This window comes from Delphinapterus leucas, chromosome 13 (genome assembly GCF_059928025.1).
Source record: "Delphinapterus leucas isolate spDelLeu-1000000601 "Yukka" chromosome 13, BTC_Dleu_Yukka2, whole genome shotgun sequence".
Lineage (NCBI taxonomy): Eukaryota > Metazoa > Chordata > Mammalia > Artiodactyla > Monodontidae > Delphinapterus > Delphinapterus leucas.
In genome coordinates, this window is record NC_143141.1 from 25457356 (window position 1) to 25477898 (window position 20543).

Here is a 20543-nt window from a genome sequence, read left to right on the forward strand (position 1 = left end):
GTCATATGGTAGTTCTATTTTTAGTTTTTTAAGGGACCTCCCATACTGTTCTCCATAGTGGCTGTACCAATTCACATCCGCATCAACAGTGTAGGAGGGTTCCCTTTCCTCCACACCCCCTCCAGCACTTACTGTTTGTGGACTTTTTGATGATTGCCATTCTGACCGGTGTGAGGTTATACCTCATTGTAGTCTTGATTTGCATTTCTCTAATAATTAGTGATGTTGAGCAGCTTTTCATGTGCTTTTTGGCCATCTGTATGTCTTCTTCTTCGGAGAAATGCCTATGCAGATCTTCTGCCCATTTTTTGATTGGGTTATTTGTTTTTTTGATATTGAGCTGCATTAGCTGTTTGTATGTTTTGGAGATTAATCCCTTGTTGGTTCCTTCATTTGCAAATATTTTCTCCCATTCTGAGGCTTGTCTCTTTGTTTTGTTTATGGTTTCCTTTGCTGTACAAAAGATTTCAAGTTTAGGGAATTCCCTGGCAGTCCAGTGGTTAGGACTCCATGTTCTCACTTCTGATGTCCTGGGTTTGATCCCTGGTTGGGGAACTGAAATCCCACAAGCCATGTGGCGTGGCCCAAAAAAAGATTTTAAGTTTAATTAGATCCCATTTGTTTATTTTTGTTTTTATTTTCACTGGGAGGTGGATCAAAAAAGATCTTGCTGAAATTTATGTTAGAGACTGTTCTGCCTATGTTTTCCTCTAAGAGTTTTATAGTGGCTGGCCTTACATTTAGGTCTTTAATCCATTTTGAGTTTATTTTTGTGTATGGTGTGTTTTTTCTTTCTTTAAAAAACATTACTACATTTCCCTCACATCTGCCACCAGCACTCAGAAGCCCTTGGGCATTGATGCTTGAAGACTTGTTTTATCTGAAATTGTACTTGATAAGGATCTGTTCTACCATGTCACTGAGAATGAATTCTGACTACAAAGTCTGCAGAACTCTTAAAAGATGAAGCAACTTACTTTATAGTGCTTCTCAGCCAACTTGACTATACTTTAAAGATTTTTTTTCATATAACTTGTAGTGCAATCATGGGTATCTTAGAAAGATAGTACTTTTAACTATTTACTTTTAGCTATTAAGCACTATTAATGATAGCATAGAATATATGTGCCTCATTTAAGTACTCATCTGGAAACTCCAGATATTTCACTTACAATTAAACAGTTCCTCAGGTAAGTAGCATTATGAGAAATTAATACTGTATATTTATTCTCAAGTCCTATCCTGGACCTTCTTCATGAGCTCCCTGGGTAATCCCTGGCATACTCTCCTCTAGTGCCATCTATACCCGTGTTGCTCAGTATGGTAACCACTAGCAATATGTAGCTATTAGAATATAAATTTCAAATTAGTAAAATTAAAATTCAGTTCTCAGTCACACTAGACACATTTTAAATCTTCAGTAGCCATATATCACTCATGGCTATCATATTAAATAGTGCAGATGTAAGATGTTTTTTTCCATCATCACAGAAAGTTCTTTTGGATGGTACTATTCTGCTTCATTTTAAATCAAAAAGAACTGGAAGAACAAGTCCAGATGTCTTCTTAGAGCACCAGATCTCTCTTATCAAAGTATCTTCTGAGTACATCTACTTGACAACTTAAACTCCACATGCAAAATCATACTTGCCATCTTTGCTGCAGACCTGCTCCTCTTATATTCCTTGTTTGGAAAATGGTACCTCCATCTACCCACATATTCAAACCAGAACTTTCAAGTCATCCACTCCTCCCTTTTTCTTACCTCCTTATATAAGCAATTGCCAAGTCTGTTTTTTTTTTCCTTTTTCTAACCCATTTTCTATACAAAAACCATGGTGATCTATCTAAAATATGTCTGATTCTGTCATACCTCACGTAAAACACTTTAATTATTCTTAACTGTCTTTAGGATGAAGTCTAAACTCTTTAACATGCTTTCCAGGCCTTTCAGGATTTTGTCTCTGTTTAGTAGTGCTTTAGCCCCATCTCCTGCCATGCTCGGTTCCTTCTTCCCCTCATTTCCACCTCTACTGGACTTAAGCTATATTCTCCTTGGCCTTTATACCTTCTGCCGTCCATCCACTTGACAAATCCCCTAACTCTACCTCTTTCATCTAGCTAACTTCTCCTCATCTTTCAGAACTCAGTATGGACATTGCTTCTAGGAACTGGATTAGGCATACCTTTCAGGGTTCCTGTAGCACTCTGAACTCATACTTAAGGTGGCATCTACACATTAAATTATAATTGCTTACCTAAATGTTTGTATTTGCCATTAGACAGAATTGTTCAGAGGCAGTTACCTAGTCTTACTTATTGCTTTGTTTCCTGTCGTTAATGTTAGGCGCATAGTAGGCTCTCAGTATTAGTTGACCAAATATTTCTAAGATTATTACAAGCCTAACCTTCTAGATGCCTGAGAAATCACTGTTTTATATTTGACTTGGGATGTTTCTTTTTAACCTATTTACATTTTTAAAAGTTATTTAAGGGCTTCCCTGGTGGCGCAGTGGTTGAGAGTCCGCCTGCCGATGCAGGGGACATGGGTTCGTGCCCCGGTCTGGGAAAGATCCCACATGCCGCGGAGCAGCTGGGCCCGTGAGCCATGGCCGTTGAGCCTGCGCGTCTGGAGCCTGTGCTCTGCAACAGGAGAGGCCACAACAGTGAGAGGCCCGCGTACCGCAAAGAAAAATTTTTAAAGTTATTTAACATGTATTTTACAAGGGTCAAGCACAGTTGTTACTTCAGTGTATACAACAATGAACAAAATAATAATCCCTGCTCTCATGGAGCTTACATTCCATGAAGAAGACAAAGGATAAACAAGATAAATAAATAAAATCTAGAGTATGTTGGTTAAAAGGGCCAAGGAGAAAAATAAAGTAAGGGAAAGAGATACAAATTATGAAAGAGTAGTGCAATTTAAAATAGGTTGGCCAGGGAAAGCTTTCCTGGGAAGGTCACAAATGAGCAGATTCCAAAAGGAAGTAAAGAAGTGGGCCATGTGAATATCTGAGGTAACAGCATCCAAGGCAGCAGAAACAGCAAGTACAAAGGCCCTGAGGCAGGAGCTAGCCTGATTTGCTTGAAAAACAGCACATAAGCCAGGGTAACTTTAGTAGAGTGAGCAAGGGGGAGACTAAGAAGAGGTGAGCAGGATGACTGGCTGTGTCATATGGGGCCTTATAATCATTTGTAAGGACTTTTACTTAAGTGAAAGAGTGAGAAGCAGTTGGAGAGTTTAGAGCAGAGAAGTGACGAGATCTGCCTTAACATTTTAGCAGAATTACTCTGGTTATTGTGTTGAGAATGAACTGTAGGCAGACCAGTTAGGAAGCTTTTGCAGTAATCCAGGCAACAGATGATAGTAGCTTAGGCTTGAGTGTTAAAAGTGGAGGTGGCTGGAAAGTGGTTGAATTCTGTATAAAGTATAAATATAAATAGGAAAGAGAAGGCAAGTGACCAGAGTCCTGAGGTACTCCAGCATTTAGAAAGTCAACAAGATGACAAGCAGACAGTAAAGGAGACCAGAGAGGTAGGTGGGAAACAGGAGTAGTATCCTGGAAGCCAAGTAAAGAAAAGTGTTGCAATTGTTGCTGATAAATCAGATGGGGAGTAGAATCAACCATTAGATTTTACAAATGGTGAAGGTTATCTGTGACTTGGTAAGAGTAGTTTAGGAGAATAGTTGGAGGTAAGGCCTAACTGAAGTGAATTCAGGAGTTTGAGGAGAGGAATTGGAGATAGGAAGTTTTTTGAGTAATTTTGTTATAAAATGAAGGAAAGAAATAAGGCAGCACTGGAGGGGAAAGTAGGGTCAAGAGAGGGATTATTTTTAATACAAGAGAAATAATTGTATAGTGATAGAAAAGATCCAGTGGAAGTGAGAGGGCAGAATTCCGGGAACAGGATCTTCAAGAAAGCCAAAGGGGTTGGGGTCTTTTGTACAAATAAAGGGTTGGCCTTGGCAAGGAGTGTAGTGCTTCGTCCATAGGAATGGGAGACAAGTTAGAGTTTATGAGCACAGGTGCTGGTAGTTGTGTACATGCTGTAGGAGGACCTTGTGGAGCTTCTCTTCGGATTGATTCTATTTTTCTCATCAAATGGGGAAGAAATCAGCTGAGAGTGAGAGCAAGTGTGGAGAAAAGAAAACGTAAGAAATAGTCATCTGGAAGAGTAAAGTCCACTAACTGAGAGCAAGGAGGAAGGATAAGGCAGGAAATAATTGTCTAGGCCAGAGGGAAGGAGAATGGGCCAGGGAAACAGAATGTGATTGCTGGGCAGCATTAAGGTCTCACTGGAGTTTCATGGTGATCAATTTAAAGTGTATTTTTTTCCAGCCATGTTTTAGCCGCATGGCTGCAGGCACAGATGCTGTGACAAGGTGAATTAACTAGGGTTGCAGTTGAGCCAGACTGCAGCAACAGAGAGTGTATGCAAATACATAATGGTACTGATTGTCATGGATTTTAAACCACATAAGGAGGGAAGTAGTGTTTGCTAAAGGCCTCAATTGTTTATATGTGACAAGCAAAGCTCAGTCTAGTAACTAAACTGTGCACCACCAAAAATTTTTGTTTCAGACTTTGTAGAATTCATTTGGGATCCCTTGTCAACCTCACAGACAACAAATTTAATAACACAGAGCAGAATGATTTTTGAAGAACATTCCACTTGTGAAAATGAAGTTATTAATAAAGGCAAACAGGTAATAATTTCTAGAATTATGAATTTCTTGATATATTTGTAAATCAATATAATTTATTATAAATCTTTGTTTACGGAAGATGCAGAAGAAGTGATTATCAGAAAGCTATTTAGGGAAAAATATTTAGGATTGACCATTTTTTGCTCTTTATAATTAATAAGATGAAAGAATACACCTTGATATTTCTGAACACTCTTACAGGAATGGTAATGCTTATAAAAGGATACACATACATTCAATAAGATCCAGATTATTACTTACATTCTTATTAGCTTATTTCTCTCTGTTTAGTGGTCTGATTTGTGTTCTCATGGCCCAGCCAGCTGTCTTTCAGGTTTGTGAATACACATTGGCCCTGCAGAGACGAAAAGGCATAAATATATTAGTGCAAATTCATTCCTTCTAAAAGAAAAAAATAGTAATTACCTTTGTTTTTTGGCAAAAGTGTAGTAGTGTTATGACCTTACTTTAACAATGATTTTAAAACTAGGCTAACATTCATTATACTAACTAGTTTTCTATAATCTGCCAAAGTTGAGAACAGTAATCTCTTTGAGGATTCAAGCTTCAATAGGATAGATTCTCATCTTAGCATAATTTAGAATTGAGTTTCACTGAACATAAGACATAAAGAGGAAGGAACTTTTTAGAGGCTCTTTTGAGAGTGTTGAATCTTACTCTTATTGTAGTACTCTTTTTTATCACTCTGTTTGTTGATAATATTGTATACGCATGCAGTTAAATAAGTAAACCAATTTTACGTTGAGTTTTAAGAGAATTAAGAGAGAGATTGACAGACTGGAGGGTACCCAGAGTGGAATAACCAAGGTGGTTGAAAAAGCAAGGAGACATGTCGTATTCATATTCTGAACACCAGTAAGTTTTAGCACTTGGAATTGCTGTCATGAAGGAGGGAAGCTGTAAGAAATAAGAGGGAGAATAGGGATACCAGCATGATTCTGCCTTTAAGAAGCATGTTATCTTAGAGGAAACAAGATGTACATAAACTGTTATTTCAAATAGGAAGTAAGTGGGAGTGACAAGGAGCACTTGTTTATCTAACTCCTGCTGTGTACTAGGCACTCTGTTAGGTCTTATTCCTGTATCATCCCACTTAGTCCCAGCAATCCTATTAACAACGGTGAGAGCTTAATCTTACAGTTGAAGAATCTGAATCTTGAAAGGTTGTTCACAGTAAAGCCTTGAGTCAGAACTAGGATTTGTACCTTGGTTATTAGTCTTACTTTAAAGCCCAGGCTCATCTCACTGACCACATTGCCTCCCCATGAGTGGCCCAGATAAAGGGCTATGAACCTCAAAAGAGAGGCAGGAGAGAGAATTTACTTTCTGCAGTGAAAGAATTTTTGTTAGATGTGGCATTTGAGCAGGGACCTGAAGGAAGGAATAGGATTTGAACAGTAGCAACTGATGGAGAAAGGGCATTTTCCACTTACCCCCAACAGGATAAAAGCATGTGAAAATCATGCAGGAATTAGAGAGATTCAACTAAAAAGAAGATGTGCATAGAGATAGTGTTTATATTTGAAGAAGGAATAGATTTATTCTGTGTTGTTATAAAGCATAGAACCAAGATTAGTAGGTTAGAGCTACAAGGAAGCAGCTATATAGTCCTGTATTTGCTCTCCATGTGGGATTATTTAACTATAGCCCAAATGTAAATAGTGCTTTGCCATTTTTTAAACACTTTCACATTTTCTCATTTGATCCTCGCAACCTTGTAAAATGTGTGGACTTTAATTGCATTTTACAGGTGAAGGAGCTGGGGCCCAGAGTTCCAAGTCACTTTTAAAAGATTAAAGTGGCAGGCCCAGCACTTTGTAACCACTGAAGTCTTTCAGTGGTGTTATGGATTCACTCATGAAGTCTTTATACTGGTAATTTTAATTCTGGAAGCCCTCCCACTCTGAATGTTGAAAATGGGGTCTTTGCATTCGTAGGAGACTAGAACTACATCAGGACTTTCAACTTTGGCACTCTTGGCATTTGGAACAGATAGTTCTTTGTGGGAGGCTGTCCTATGCATTAAGATCCCCTGGTCTCTACTCACTAGATGCCAGTAGCACTTCCCCATCTTGACAACCAAAAATATCTCTAGACTTATAAACTATTCTGAGGCATGGCAAAATTATCCCTACTTGAGAATCAGTGTACTACGTAATATTCCAGGTTAGTAACACAGTTTGCCAGTGATTTTTTTCAGTGATATTTAAGAATTGAAGAGAATGAGAAAGGTTCCAGAAGAACAAGTCAGCATAGTTCCTGATTTTGAAGTGAAAAGCAAATGATTCTGTAAACTAATGTCTGGTGAGAATAGTTTTGATTCTGGTTAATGTTCTAAAATAGATTATTACAGAGATGGATTACGAGCACTTAAAATAAGAAAGCAGTGTTTACTGTAATCTTTCATTGATGGGGTTCCTAAATACAAACAACTGTTTATCAAAGCATATTCCTCCATATTATCTCAGTTACTTTCACTGATAAATAAGGTACTGTACAGGTACAGTAGATAATGTATTTAAATATGTTAAGATTTTCTTACGGATCAAATGGGAAAAGATATGGTATAGTCAGATATACAGAAAACTGGTAGAGTATACCTAAAGAATACTGACCCATAGGGCCAGAATCTTCTCAGCTTTGTCCTGTTCAGTATCTTTATTGAACTGGATGAAGATGTAAAATACATGCTAATAAAATTTCTCAATGGCAGAAAGCTAGGGATTCTGTCATAAATCTATGGATAAAAGAATTAGAATCCAAAAGAATTTCAAAATACTGAGAAAATGGAGTGACTCTCAAAACATAAAATGTAAAAGGAATATACATATGTCCTACCATTGTGTTCAAAAATTCAACTGCATAAATACAAGATGGGAGAGGCACAGCTTTGAAGCAACCATAGGTAACACAGAGAGGGATTATAATCAACCGTAAACCCAGTATGAGTCAACAATGTCACTTGAGTAGCAGAAAGACTAATGGGAGTTCATCCTACTAGGTGTCTGCTCTTTTGAGTAAAAATGTTGTATGTGCTTTCCTCACAAGTAAGACTTCCCTGGGTATTTTGCATTTAATTTTAGGTTAAAGTATATTAAATGGAGAGTGTCTAAGATGGTATGGGAAAGAGAAAATGTAGAAAAGTGAGATATCAATCTTAAACCTGAAGAGTTTTCATAGAGAAGGATGATTAGATTTGCTCTGCATGATCCTGAGAAGTAACCGGGACCAACGTATGGAAGGTGTAGGGGAGAGAAGTTTGTTTCTCATTAACTGAAATCTAATAGTCAAAAGATACCCGAAGTTATGCACAGCCTCAGGGGATAGTGCATAGGTTGGGTGACCGGTTAGTGGAAATGTGAAAGTGACATCAGATGAATGCTTAGATAGATTGGTAGTTTTCAAATTTCTTTTTCTATCCACAGAAACTTTTTCAAATAAAGTCTTACACACCCCTGTACACAGACACACACAAAAGTAATGCTGCTCTTGCTGTGGTGAGCACCTCCTCTCATTCTCCCCTGAGGGCCTCAACATCTGCCCATGCCACCCAGGATTATCACTATGGATATGCAGAGCATCATAAAAACTACTAGCCAGAGCTTTTAAGTGCCTTTTCAGAGCTGTTTTAGAGTCTCTATACAGTGCTCACTTCGGCAATACACATACTAAAATTGGAATGATACACAGATTAGGATGGCCCCTGTGCAAGGATGACACACAGATTCATGAAGCATCCCATATTTTTATCATGTGTGTGAAACTTTGAAAATTGTAAAGCATTGTAGAATTTAAAGAACCTTTCAATAAGAAAATAATAAAATAAAAATAAAGTCTGTGTACAGAAGTGTGTGTAGTTGTTAAAACTTTACGCTTTAGAGAACTTTGTTTTTCCACCAAAGGTATTTTACTACTTGGAAAAGTTAATGAGCTTCGAGTTACAAAATATGTGAATTTAAGTTTTCTTTTGTTTTAAACAATTATTTGGAAATAATGGCAAACTTACAGAAAATTCTCATGAATAAAAATAGCATATTCATAGGCCTTTTACCCAGATTGACTTGTCGTTAATGTTTTGCCCCATTTGCATTAGTGTTTGCTCTCCCATTAGATATACACACACACACACACACACGATTTTTTTTCTCCTGAACACTTTTTGAGAGTAAGTTGCGTATTTGCTAAGGATAGTCTGTTACATAACCATAGTACAGTTAGCAATTTCAGTAAATTTAACAGTACTTAATCTACCATCCATATTCTACTTCTGTCATTTGACTCAATAAAGTCCTTTATAGCATTTTTTAGAGAACTATTTTTAAGAAACAAAAATTAATATGGAAATATTTATCAAGGCTGAGATTCAAAATCATTTACATTAAGTGGAAAAAAATCAAAGCATAATTGTATTTTAAAAGAATTCAAGAGGGCTTCCCTGGTGGCACAGTGGTTGAGAGTCTGCCTGCCGATGCAGGGGACACAGGTTCGTGCCCCAGTCCGGGAAGATCCCACATGCCACGGAGCGGTTGGGCCCGTGAGCCATGGCCACTGAGCCTGCGCGTCAGGAGCCTGTGCTCCACAGCGGGAGAGGCCACAACAGTGAGAGGCCCACGTACCGCAAAAAAAAAAAAAAAGAAAAAGAATTCAAAATGTTTAAGAGAGTAAAAGAAAATTGAGTTTTTGTTTTTAATGTTAATATTGATATGCAGCCATTTGAGGAATATGTTACAGATATTTAAGTAAAAAGAGAAACAGGACTTCAGTTAGATACACCTTTTATGAAAAAATATATTCGGTTGAATTCTACATTTATGAGTAACTTGCTTAGTATAGGCTATATGACAGCTTAATTTGTGCTACACACATTGTCACTGACTTAAAAAAATAACTTTCCCTCTAGTATGTAGTATGCCATTTCCGTTTTTCAAATATGGATTCCTTTTTTAAGTGTAAGACCAGTATCTTATTATAGAAATTTTTATCCTAGTACAAAGACTGATACCATTGTAGGATATTTTCAGCCTACCTTTTATTTCAGAATTTTAATACTAATGGACATGTACACTCGTATCCTACTTCTTCCACTTAAATATTAAACATTTAAATTTGCATGTTACTACAGTCTTCATAAACTTTAGCTAAATATTTCATGCACTGGATGGACATAACATGATGTCCTTAAAAGTTACCATGATTCGATGTTTTGGTTATTTTCCAATTTTGATATACAAACAATAAAATGAATTTGCCAAAGTGAATATACTATGTCAAAGGATATTGACAAACCAGGGAAGAAACCATATTTATAAAGCATCTACAAATCAATAAGAGATAGAACCTAATTTAAATTAAAAAAAAAAACATATGTAGACAAGCATCTTAATTGTATACTTTGCAAAGGGGCATGTCCAAATGGTAAATAAGAATATGAGAAGATGCTCAACATCAGATTACTCAATAGGAAAATAAAAATTAAAATATGACTATATACTCACCAGAACTGCAAGTATTTAAAAACTCTAAAAATACCAGGATTTAGTAAGGGTGTAGAGACAGGATTTCTCATACATGGCTAGTGGGAATATAAATGGCATACCGCTATTTCAGAAAACAATTTGGCATTCTGTACAAAGTTGAACATATAAACATGAACTGTATTCCAGCAGTTCTATCTCTACATATGCCCATTAGAATTGTATGCCCATGCATACTAAAAGACATGTTCTACAAGAACTTTTCTAGCAACATGATTCATAGTAACCCCTAAACTGAAGACCATCTAAATAAATGTTCCATCATGCAACGGAATATTGTGCTGCAGTGAAAAGGCACCAACTACTGCAACGTGCAACAACATGGATGAATGCAGTTCTCTTGTACCTAATTGATAGTTATTTTAACACCTGAGTCTGTGAGTGTGTACAAATTTGCACTGTTCTGTTAAAATTGCTTCTTTTGGTAAACACATTTCTACCTATATCAGTGATGCTTTTAAATTTTTTAAAAATAGGATTTACTTAAACCCATTGTTTCAAGAATGAAGAAGGCAATAGATGATGATGTTTTTATTCCTCTATATCCAGAGAGGTAAGAGTTGCTAATTTCTAGATTTTATGAAATAGTTACTCCTGCAATACAGATTCATTTAAGAGTGTAATGTAGAAGAAACTAAATGTATTAAGTGTTTACAAAACACACATACGTATTAAGACGCAAATTGAGATTTCAACAAATATTTTTCAGTCACCTTTTATATTGCCGTGTATGATGTCTGGCACTTAGACATAGGTTTTAGGGGGGTTTTTTGGTTGGGGGTGGTGGTTAATGATATACCTAAGAACATGACAGTCGGCATGGCAGAGTGCTTAGGACCACAGATTCTGGAGCCCAGATTCACCATTACTAGATATTTGACCTTGGGCCTTTCTGTGCATCAGTGTCCTTGTATATAAAATTGGGCATTAAATTAATGCCTACCTCACAGGACATTGTGAAGATGAAGAGAGTGCTCAGAACAATGCCTGACACGGAAAGCCCAGCATAAGGCCTGGAACATCACTGAGGGGCCAGAAACTGCATCTTTGAATTCTATATTTACCTTTAAATGATCAAACAAGTAGTATTTGATGCATATTCTTACATTTGTTAAGAAGGCATCAGTTATATCAGTTATAGTAATGGATCATGAACTGAAGCTGTAGAGTACTTACAGGATGGAAGAGCTGTATGGAAAGAAAAGAAAGGAACTTCTAAGCTTGCTAGTTAATGTGAATCCTGAAGAGATGCCTGCATGTAAAAATTCCCCCCCAGTAAGGTTTGTAATATTTTAGATAAGTAATATAGTCCCATGGTTAAAAAGTATGAATGTGTATTTTTAAACTTTGTTTATGTTTAAAATGAAAAGTCTTACTCCCTCCCATTCCTGACCTCCATCCACCCAGTTTTTGCCCTTCCTTCTCTGTACACATACATGCATGCAAGAATGCTCAATGTTGGTAATTTTTTTTACCTTTCCAGAATTTCTTTATGCAATTAGAATTAAATACTTACAGAATTTTAATACTTATAATGCAATTAGAATTAATCTTATTTTCCTCTCCTTTTTTATATATCTACTTATAAAGTAAGTATATTGTAGTCATAACCATTGTTTTGTACCTTAGTTTTTTGACTTAGTACATCTTTGAGATCTTTTTATGACATCACATAAGTTGTTTCCTCAGTCTTTTTTAAGCTGCACAATATGCCATTATATAGATGTACTGTAATTGACGAGCATGTAAGCAGTAAACCATTACTAACAATGTTGGGAATAATTTTATGGACATATTATTCTGTACATGTGGAAATGTATCTACAGAAGGCATTCTCAGACATGGGTTTATTGAGTCAAAAGTGTGCATGCATTTGTAATTTTAGTAGATATCACCAGAGCACCTCCTTTTATATTCTGTTAAGGCTTAGTTTGGTTGATTTTAAAAAAACAAAACCATTCAGGTTTTTAAACTCTGTTTCTGAAAGATGAACAGTCATTTGCATTTTCTTCTTTCTCTTTCTTTTGCTTCAAATTAGTGCTGTAGAAAACAGAATGTCACCACATTCAAAGTTCCAAGAAAGACAGTTCTGGTCAGGTCTAAAGGTAAGCAGAAAACGGCAGAAATAAAAATAATTGTTTTTATTTTGTAAAAAGTTTACTATAGAGTGAAGATCAGCAAAATTCTGTAAAGGACCAGACAGTAAATATTTTAGGCTTTGTAGGTCATATGGTCTCTGTTGAACTGTTCAGCTCCGCCACTGTAGTACAAACAGTCACAGACAATATGTAAACAAATGAGCGCATGTCTTTGGTTCAGTAAGCTTTACTATCATTTAAAATTACAAAAACCATTCTTGGGACTTCCCTGGCAGTCCAGTGGTTAAGACTCCACGCTCCCAATGCAGGGGCCTGGGGGTTTGATCCCTGGTCAGGGAACTAGATCTCCCATGCCGCAACTAAGAGTCCGCATGCCACAACTAAAAGAGCCCACGTGCCACAGTCCCGCATGCTGCAATGAAGATCCCTCATGCCGCAACTAAGACCTGACACAGCCAAATAAATAAATATTTTAATACATACATACATAAATAAATAAACATTCTTAGTTCACCAACTTTACGAAAACAGGCAATAAGCTGTATTTAACTCACAAGCCATAGTTGTCTCACCCCTGGTCTAAATGATACAGGATGAAGTCGGTGCTAAGTCAGTGGCAAAGGAAGGTAAGGAAAAGATGGATTCAAAAGATATTAATTACGTATGAAGAATGTAGGGTGTTAGTCAAGTTTTTGAATTTGGCAACCTGGTAACTTATGATGACATTCTTTGAGGGCGTTGGAGGGGTTACAGGAAGAAGAAAAGGTTTGGGAGGAGAGATAAGATCTGTTTTGGACATAGTGAATTTAATATCTATGGGACAAATGGAGGCAATTGGATATATGATTCTGAATTGCACGGACAGATCTGAGCTGGAGATTTGGGAGTCAACCACATATAGGCAGTATTTGGAGGCATGGTCATGAATGACAACCTCTGAGGAGATTGCATGAAGCATGAGAAGAAGGCTAAGGATACACCCTTAGGAGATACTGAGATAAGAGGTGGGCAGAGAAAGTGGAGTCTTCAGAGAGGCCTTAAGAATGAGTTGTGAAACTAAGAATGGTCATAAGAGAGTGGCATCAGGGAAACTAAGTGAAGGGCCTTCAAGAACGAAGACAGAGTGTTAATGCCACTGAAGAGAATTAGAAGACAAATTTTTTTACTGGATTTGATGATGATAAGGTAATGGGTGACCTCAGCAAGAACAATTTTGATAGGGTGAATCAATACTTGTCATGTGGTTGAGTCAGGGAAAAAGGCTTTTCAAGAAGAGGAAGCAACATCAAAAATGACATTGTGAAAAGGCATTGCATATTAGTACAATTGGATGTAGTTTAGCACCTAGCGTGATACATATATTACTGGAAAGAAAGTGGAAGATACCATAAAATTCACAGAAAGATCTGCATTTAGAGGAGGGAAATGCAACCCATGTTACTTTTATTAGATTTTCTTAAAAGTATTTTACCCAAGGTATCTCCAAAGTCACAGGTTATTATTAATCTTATTTTCTATATTAGAGCAGTGAGGTTCTCAGGTTTGATTGATTTCTCAAGGTCACACATTGGTAACAGTAGCACTGGCTTTAACAGCAGTGCTTTTATGAATCCTGAGGTCCTGTGGTCTTGTATCTGATGGCCCGAGCCTCCAGGAGAGTACGGATTGAGAAGGAAGACTATTGATCAGGAAAGGCTCCAGCAAGGTAATTTGAAATAGATTTTGAGCGGTTGTCCTAAAAAAATGAAAATAGGATGAACAAATATATGGAGGTTGGAAAGAATCAAGTGTTTATTCAGAAATGTTTTCTGTTGATTCTAAAATTTATGGTTCCAACAGTGCCAATTGTAGTGAGAGTTTAAAAGAGTTTGACCAACTTTTTATGTTTGTTGGATACTATTACAGTTTTCCTTTGGAGAAAAGGTACATAGTCACTTGATATTTTATTGTGTTTTAGCTCTTCCGCAATATTCTTCTTTGGAATGAACTCCTCCCAGAAGACACCTTGCAAGAGCTAGGACTAGGGAAGCTGCTGAATCGTTATCTTATTATAGCTCTTCTCAATGCCATACCTGGGCCAGATGTTGTTAAAAAGTGCAACCAGGTAAATTGTGTAGAAACTGATTCTAATTTTATCATTTTTAAAATTTAGTTATTAAAATCAATTTTGTAGCAAAATAATTAAAATTATGGTACTCACATTAACAACAAATTAACAGACTAGAAACCCAGAAGAACCCAGTATTTTAAAAAAGTATACTGGTTAACTGTTTACAAAATGAATGTTAGATCCTCACCTCTCACTACATACCAATGTAAATTACAGGTGAAGTAAAGAATTAAGTGTAAAAAAATGAAACTATAAAATATTGTACTAAGAAGATAAATGACTATACCTGATGTTAAGGGAGTCCTTTCTGAACTTAAAAGCAAAAATGGTGAGAAAAAATAATAGATTTGACAAAAATGTAAAACTTCAGTAAACCAAAAATGTATCAGGATTATTTGATTATTGTTAAAACTGGAAGATGGGTTCATTGGGCTCACTATACTTATTCTTTCTCCTGTTGTTTATGTTTGAAATTTTCTATAATGGAAAGTTAAAAAGAAAGTTGAAAAACAGAAAAATAAGTTACAATGCATAACGAGGATAAATACCCACATTTTTAAAAAGCAGTAAACAATTCAAATATTCTTATTGAAAATGACCAAAAGACATGCAACATGGTGAATTGCCTAATTCACCAAAACAAGAATATGCAAAGATAACTTCTAAACATGTGGAAAATATTAACAGTACTAATAATCAGAGAATTGCAAATAATACAGTAAGGATATTGTTTTTACCTGTTATGCTGGCAAATGTTTTGCTGTTATTTCCATTATAATTTCCAGTATTGTCATAAGCACAGGGAAACAACAGCCCCACATCATTCCAGGGATACCATTCATCTAGAACATATGGAGTGGCAATTCTGGGAAATAGTTTCTGCACTATGGAAAGAGGAATACAATTCTGGAAACTATTTTGGCATGATTGCTATAAAACCTTTAAAGTTTATACCCTTTTACTTAGCAGTTTTACTTCTAGGAAATTATCCTATGTTAAAAAATCAGATGTGCATAAAGGTTTCTACGTACAAAGAATATTATTGTAGCATTATTTATAATAGATGACAGTTGGAAAGAACCTAAATGTCTAAAAACATTAGTGTCTATCCATAAGATAAAAGTCATGAGGAAAACTTTCTAAGAATGTGGGAAAATATTTACATTCTTAAATAAAATTTTTAAAAATATAAATATATATGTAATGTTAGATAGCAGTTCCTAGACAACCTCCATTTTTCTAGCTGTGGTTTTTATTTCATGTAGTTTTAAACTACATTATCTACCAGAAATTTCAATCATCATCCATCCTATGTGTGTTTCAGGTTTCAGTTTAGTCCTCTTTGACCATAGGCTCTACTATGCAGAAGTAAGGAAGAGGATATATGACATTCTCTCCACAGCTTGTGGCCAGAAAACCAGGCCAAGACAATGTGTTTATAAGTCCCAGGATCATTTATGGAAAAGCTAGATAGTTCCTTCAGAATTTTATTGAGACTTGTGGTACAAAACAAGGGGAAAGCAAGGGCAAATGACATTAAATTCCAAGCCAGTAAGGGCTGGTTTTTAAACTTTAAAAAGATACAGTTTGCATGATAAGACTTATAGGACTTTCTGCCTTAGGCAATCAGTGTGTCTGTATTTTTTCTGGATAATTGAAAAAGGTGATTAAAAAATAGGATAAATCATTTTCCTCAACTGTGTTTTCAGTGTTGACCAGTCAGATTTATTTTAGAAAGAGTGCATTCCAGAACTTTCATTTAACATATTTTATGATATATATATGGTGCAACTTTCTACTTTCTAGAAGTACGTACTGATCTTGATCTTACCAACTATAGCAAAACCAAGAATTTCTTTAAATAGTATGATCTCAGATTTTTCCTTGCTCCCATTCTCTCTCCTTTTTTAAAAAAATTCTTCCTTCTGCTATGAGGACGTTTTTCTTTTCTTTTTTATTTTGTTAACATTTTTCTTTTCTTCCAAAACTTTTCCCCAAATCATGTATTACCTTTAACATGATGATGATAAGTGTTGTTTGGGGTTATTTTCCCTCCAAAAGAAAAAAAATGAATGCACATACATTGACTCTTTATGCTGCCATGGACATTTAAAGAAATGTATTAAATTACAAGAAAATCAAAACCATAATTAATTTTTTTCACTCAGTGTATCTTAGAATGACCTTGATTTATTTCTTCATGTAGATTATACACAAACTCACCCAATTTCTTACTGTGAAATCATATTAAATGTACCTATTTTGGGCTTCCCTGGTGGCACAGTGGTTGAGAGTCCGCCTGCCAAGGCAGGGGACACGGGTTTGTGCCCCCGTCCGTGAAGATCCCACATGCCGCGGAGCGGCTGGGCCCGTGAGCCATGGCCGCTGAGCCTGCACGTCCGGAGCCTGTGCTCCGCAATGGGAGAGGCCACAGAAGTGAGAGGCCCACGTACCACAGAAAAAAAAAAATGTACCTATTTTATACAGTTGACCCTTGAACAACACAGGTTTGAACTGCATGGGTCCACTTCTACATGGATTGTTTCAATAAATACATACTAGAGTACTACACAATCCACAGTTGGTTGAATCCTTGGATGCCGAACCACAGATATGGAGGGCCGACTGTAAAGTTAGTACACTGATTTTCGACTGCGAATGGGTCACTGCCCGTAACCCCCTGCATTGTTTAAGGGTCAAATGTAGGTATGTTAACTAAATGTGTTTTGTGTCTACACATTTCTGGTGTTTAGTTATAAATGTTTTGTACAATTTAACTGCTCAGAAATACAGAGTATTGAAAGTATTACAAGTACTAGGAAGTATTTATAAAGAGTAGTCTATTTTAAGCTCTCAGTATCAAAATATGATTTTTTTTTAAGTATAAAACCTTGACAGAAAGCGTGGAAATTCTTAAAAGTTATTTAACCATGAACTATAAAATGGAAGAATAATACTCAAGCAACATGAGTACTATGAGGATTAAATGAAATTATGTTAGCTAAAGTCCTTAGATAATAACTGTCATTATTAAAAATAATGTGTTTTGATTATCAGATAGCAGCATGTTTACCAGAAAAATGGTTCCAAAATTCTGCCATGAGAACATCTATTCCCCAGCTAGAAAACTTCATCCAGTTTTTACTGCAGTCTGCACGTAAATTATCTACAAGTGAAATCAGGTAATGCATATTTTATTTGTACCTCCATAAGCATAGTTTAGGGTTCCATTCTCATCAATTTTTAGAAAGATTTGTACTTTACTTTTAAAAATCTAAGACTGTCACTGAAGAGTTAGGAGATATTTTCCTGTATGATCTTTAGAATCACTCAATATTTTATATTCACACCTCATGCATATTAGTTCATATTTTTAAATGTAAATCTCTTCCAAAATAAGCACTTCCAGAAAACTGTATCACAGGGGAATTTAAAATTAAAACTATAAATCAAAAGCCTCTTATCAAGCATGTTTTAAATGTCTTCTTAATTTTCCTAGCCATTTCAAAATCTCAACATTTGTTATGTACAGGTCTGCAACCTGGCATTTACCCAGCAGTAGCTAGATCTCTTGTTTTGGATATCTCATTCACAGCACTAGATGTTTAAGGACTTAAATACAGTGGTATTCTGGTAAACCACCTCTACAAAAAGAAAAAAAGTTAAAACCTCAAATTGTAGCATTTGATGATATCTGTGGATAAATACTGCTGCCAGGATAGCCCATATAAGCTGCTGGTAGCAGCAAACCACAAGTCAGATTTCTGATAGATTTGATCTATGCTTTTCTCCTTTTTTATAGTCATTCACATTAAAATTTGCCAGAATACATCCACTAATAGTCTGTATTGGAACTTCATGATTATGTGGAGAAGGTAGCATCTAAATATTTTATGCTATCTTAGATATTGGCATAAGGTAAAGTTTTTGTTTCAGATTAACTACTCATGATTCACTGTGCCCTTACACATTGCATTTCTAAAAGGGAAAATGCTTTTTTGTTTTTTTTTCAGGGATGAAGTCAAAGAAATAATTCTTATTCTGGTGAAAATAAAAGCTTTGAATCAAGCAGAATCCTTCATAGAAGAATATCACCTAGACCATCTTAAATCAGTAATTAAAGAAGTTTGAGTGAACTTTATAGGAAACTACTAAAATGAGGTTTTAATATAGGCACACTTGGCTCTTTTGCTTGGAGAAAGAAGGAAAAAAAAAAAAAAATGTTGCCACTTCTTTATTCCCAGTAATGGAGGGGAGGATTTGCAACACCCAAAAAGCAGGACTCTGCCTTTCCATTCCTTCCACCTTCTACCTTCTGGTATCATGAAAGGCTGCCCCTTTTTTTTGCAGTGTTTGCAGGAATTAGACACACAGTAACAGTAAGAGTTTAACATATTTCCATTTCCATTTGATTTTTCCATCGACTTTTCCAGCTTAAGAAAGGAGTTGAAGGAAGCTTGTTATAGCTGTTTTGGCCTTGGTTGGTCTTCTGTCCTGAACCATAAAAACCTCTTTTAGTTCTCTTCATTTTAACTATCTCTGTTTACAAACCTCTTTTAGTTCTCTTCATTTTAACTATCTCTGTTTACAGATGAGTTTAAATGAAAATCTTAATCGGGATGAATTACTTGTTAAGTATTCTGATTAAGGCATTTTAGGGCTTTTGATAACTAATGCTTGTCAAATTGTTCTTCAGAAATGTGTACCAATGTATTGTACCAACAGAACTCTAAGAAAGGTCAATGAATCTCTACCAGCAATAGGTATTATCATTTTTTTTTAACTCATTTGCACTTAATAGGTGAAAAAAATCTTATTTTAATGATTTGTTTTGGCTATTAGAGAGTGACTACTTGTTTTTTGGCCATTTGTAATTCTTTTTGAAATATCTATTCATCTTTTTCTTATGGATTTGTAAGAGCTTTATATTTTAAAGATACTGATGTCCTGGGAATTCCCTGGCATCCAGTAGTTAGGACTCTGCACTTTCACTGCCGAGATCACAGGTTCGATCCCTGGTCGGGGAACTAAGATCCCGCAAGCCACGCAGCACGGCCAAAAATAAAAACAAAAACAAAACAAAGACACCCATGTTTTGAATGTGCTATGTTATAGTTTCCCTCATTTGCCATTTTCTTTAAATTTGTGTATGTTTTTGGTGTACTAAGTTATCGCGTGTTACGTAGTTACTATTTTTTGTTGCGGTTTTTTTGTCATTGGTGGTAGGCCTAGACAGGAAACAAATTTTATTTTTGACATCTTTATTGGGGTATAATTGCTTTACAATGGTGTGTTAGTTTCTGCTTTATAACAAAGTGAATCAGTTATACGTATACATATGTTCCCATATCTCTTCCCTCTTGCATCTCTCTCCCTCCCACCCTCCCTATCCCACCCCTCTAGGTGGTCACAAAGCACCGAGCTGATCTCCCTGTGCTATGCGGCTGCTTCCCACTAGCTGTCTACCTTACGTTTGGTAGTGTATATATGTCCATGCCTCTCTCTCGCTTTAGGAAACAAATATTTTAAATATTCAGCACAGGGACTTCCCTGGTGGCGCAGTGGTTAAGAATCCACCTGCCAATGCCGGGGACACGGGTTCAATCCCTGGTCTGGGAAGATCCCACACGCCACAGAGCAACTAAGCCTGTGTGCCGCAACTACTTAAGCCTGCACACCTAGAGCCTGTGCTCCGCAACAAGAGAAGCCACCACAATGAGAAGCCCCCACGCACCACAATGAAGAGTAGTCCCTGCTCACCGCAACTAGAGAAAGCCTGCGTGCAGCAACGAAGACCCAATGCAGCCAAAAATAAAAATAAAATTAATTTATTATAAATAAATATTCAGCACATGTGATTCATTTTCTAATAAAAAATTTGTGCGATTAAGAAAGTGAGGCAAGGTCATTGAATCAAAAAGAAATTGAGGGACTTCCCTGGTGGTCCAGTGGTTAAGAATCCACCTTCCAATGCGGGGGACTCGGGTTCGATCCTGGCTGGGAAACTAAGATCCCACATGCTGTGGGGCAACTAGGCCTGCATGCAGCAACTAGTGAGAGCCCCTAAA

General features: G+C 36.4%; 1 protein-coding gene and 1 non-coding gene across 9 annotated transcripts in view; both read left to right on the top strand.

Annotated features, from left to right (window-relative positions):
* The window catches only part of GCFC2 (GC-rich sequence DNA-binding factor 2), a 73153-nt gene extending 52836 nt beyond the window's left edge, over positions 1-20317 (top strand). For 2 of the 8 annotated variants that reach the window (XM_022563029.3, XM_022563030.3), the window contains exons 12-18: positions 4587-4711; positions 10743-10819; positions 11445-11546; positions 12305-12371; positions 14323-14469; positions 17533-17657; positions 18489-20317. In XM_022563029.3, the coding sequence (XP_022418737.2) occupies positions 4587-4711; positions 10743-10819; positions 11445-11546; positions 12305-12371; positions 14323-14469; positions 17533-17657; positions 18489-18606 (761 nt within the window). In that variant the 3' untranslated portion in view covers positions 18607-20317. Of the gene's footprint in view, positions 1-4586; positions 4712-10742; positions 10820-11444; positions 11547-12304; positions 12372-14322; positions 14470-17532; positions 17658-18488 lie in introns of those variants that run through there. The other 6 variants (XM_022563031.3, XM_022563032.3, XM_089922916.1 and 3 more) reach the window with 5 other exon arrangements.
* On the top strand, positions 8377-8480 carry LOC115804167 (U6 spliceosomal RNA). The gene has a single exon (XR_004025020.1). It is a non-coding gene; the product is annotated as a U6 spliceosomal RNA (small nuclear RNA).
* Positions 20318-20543: the final 226 nt, after the last annotated feature.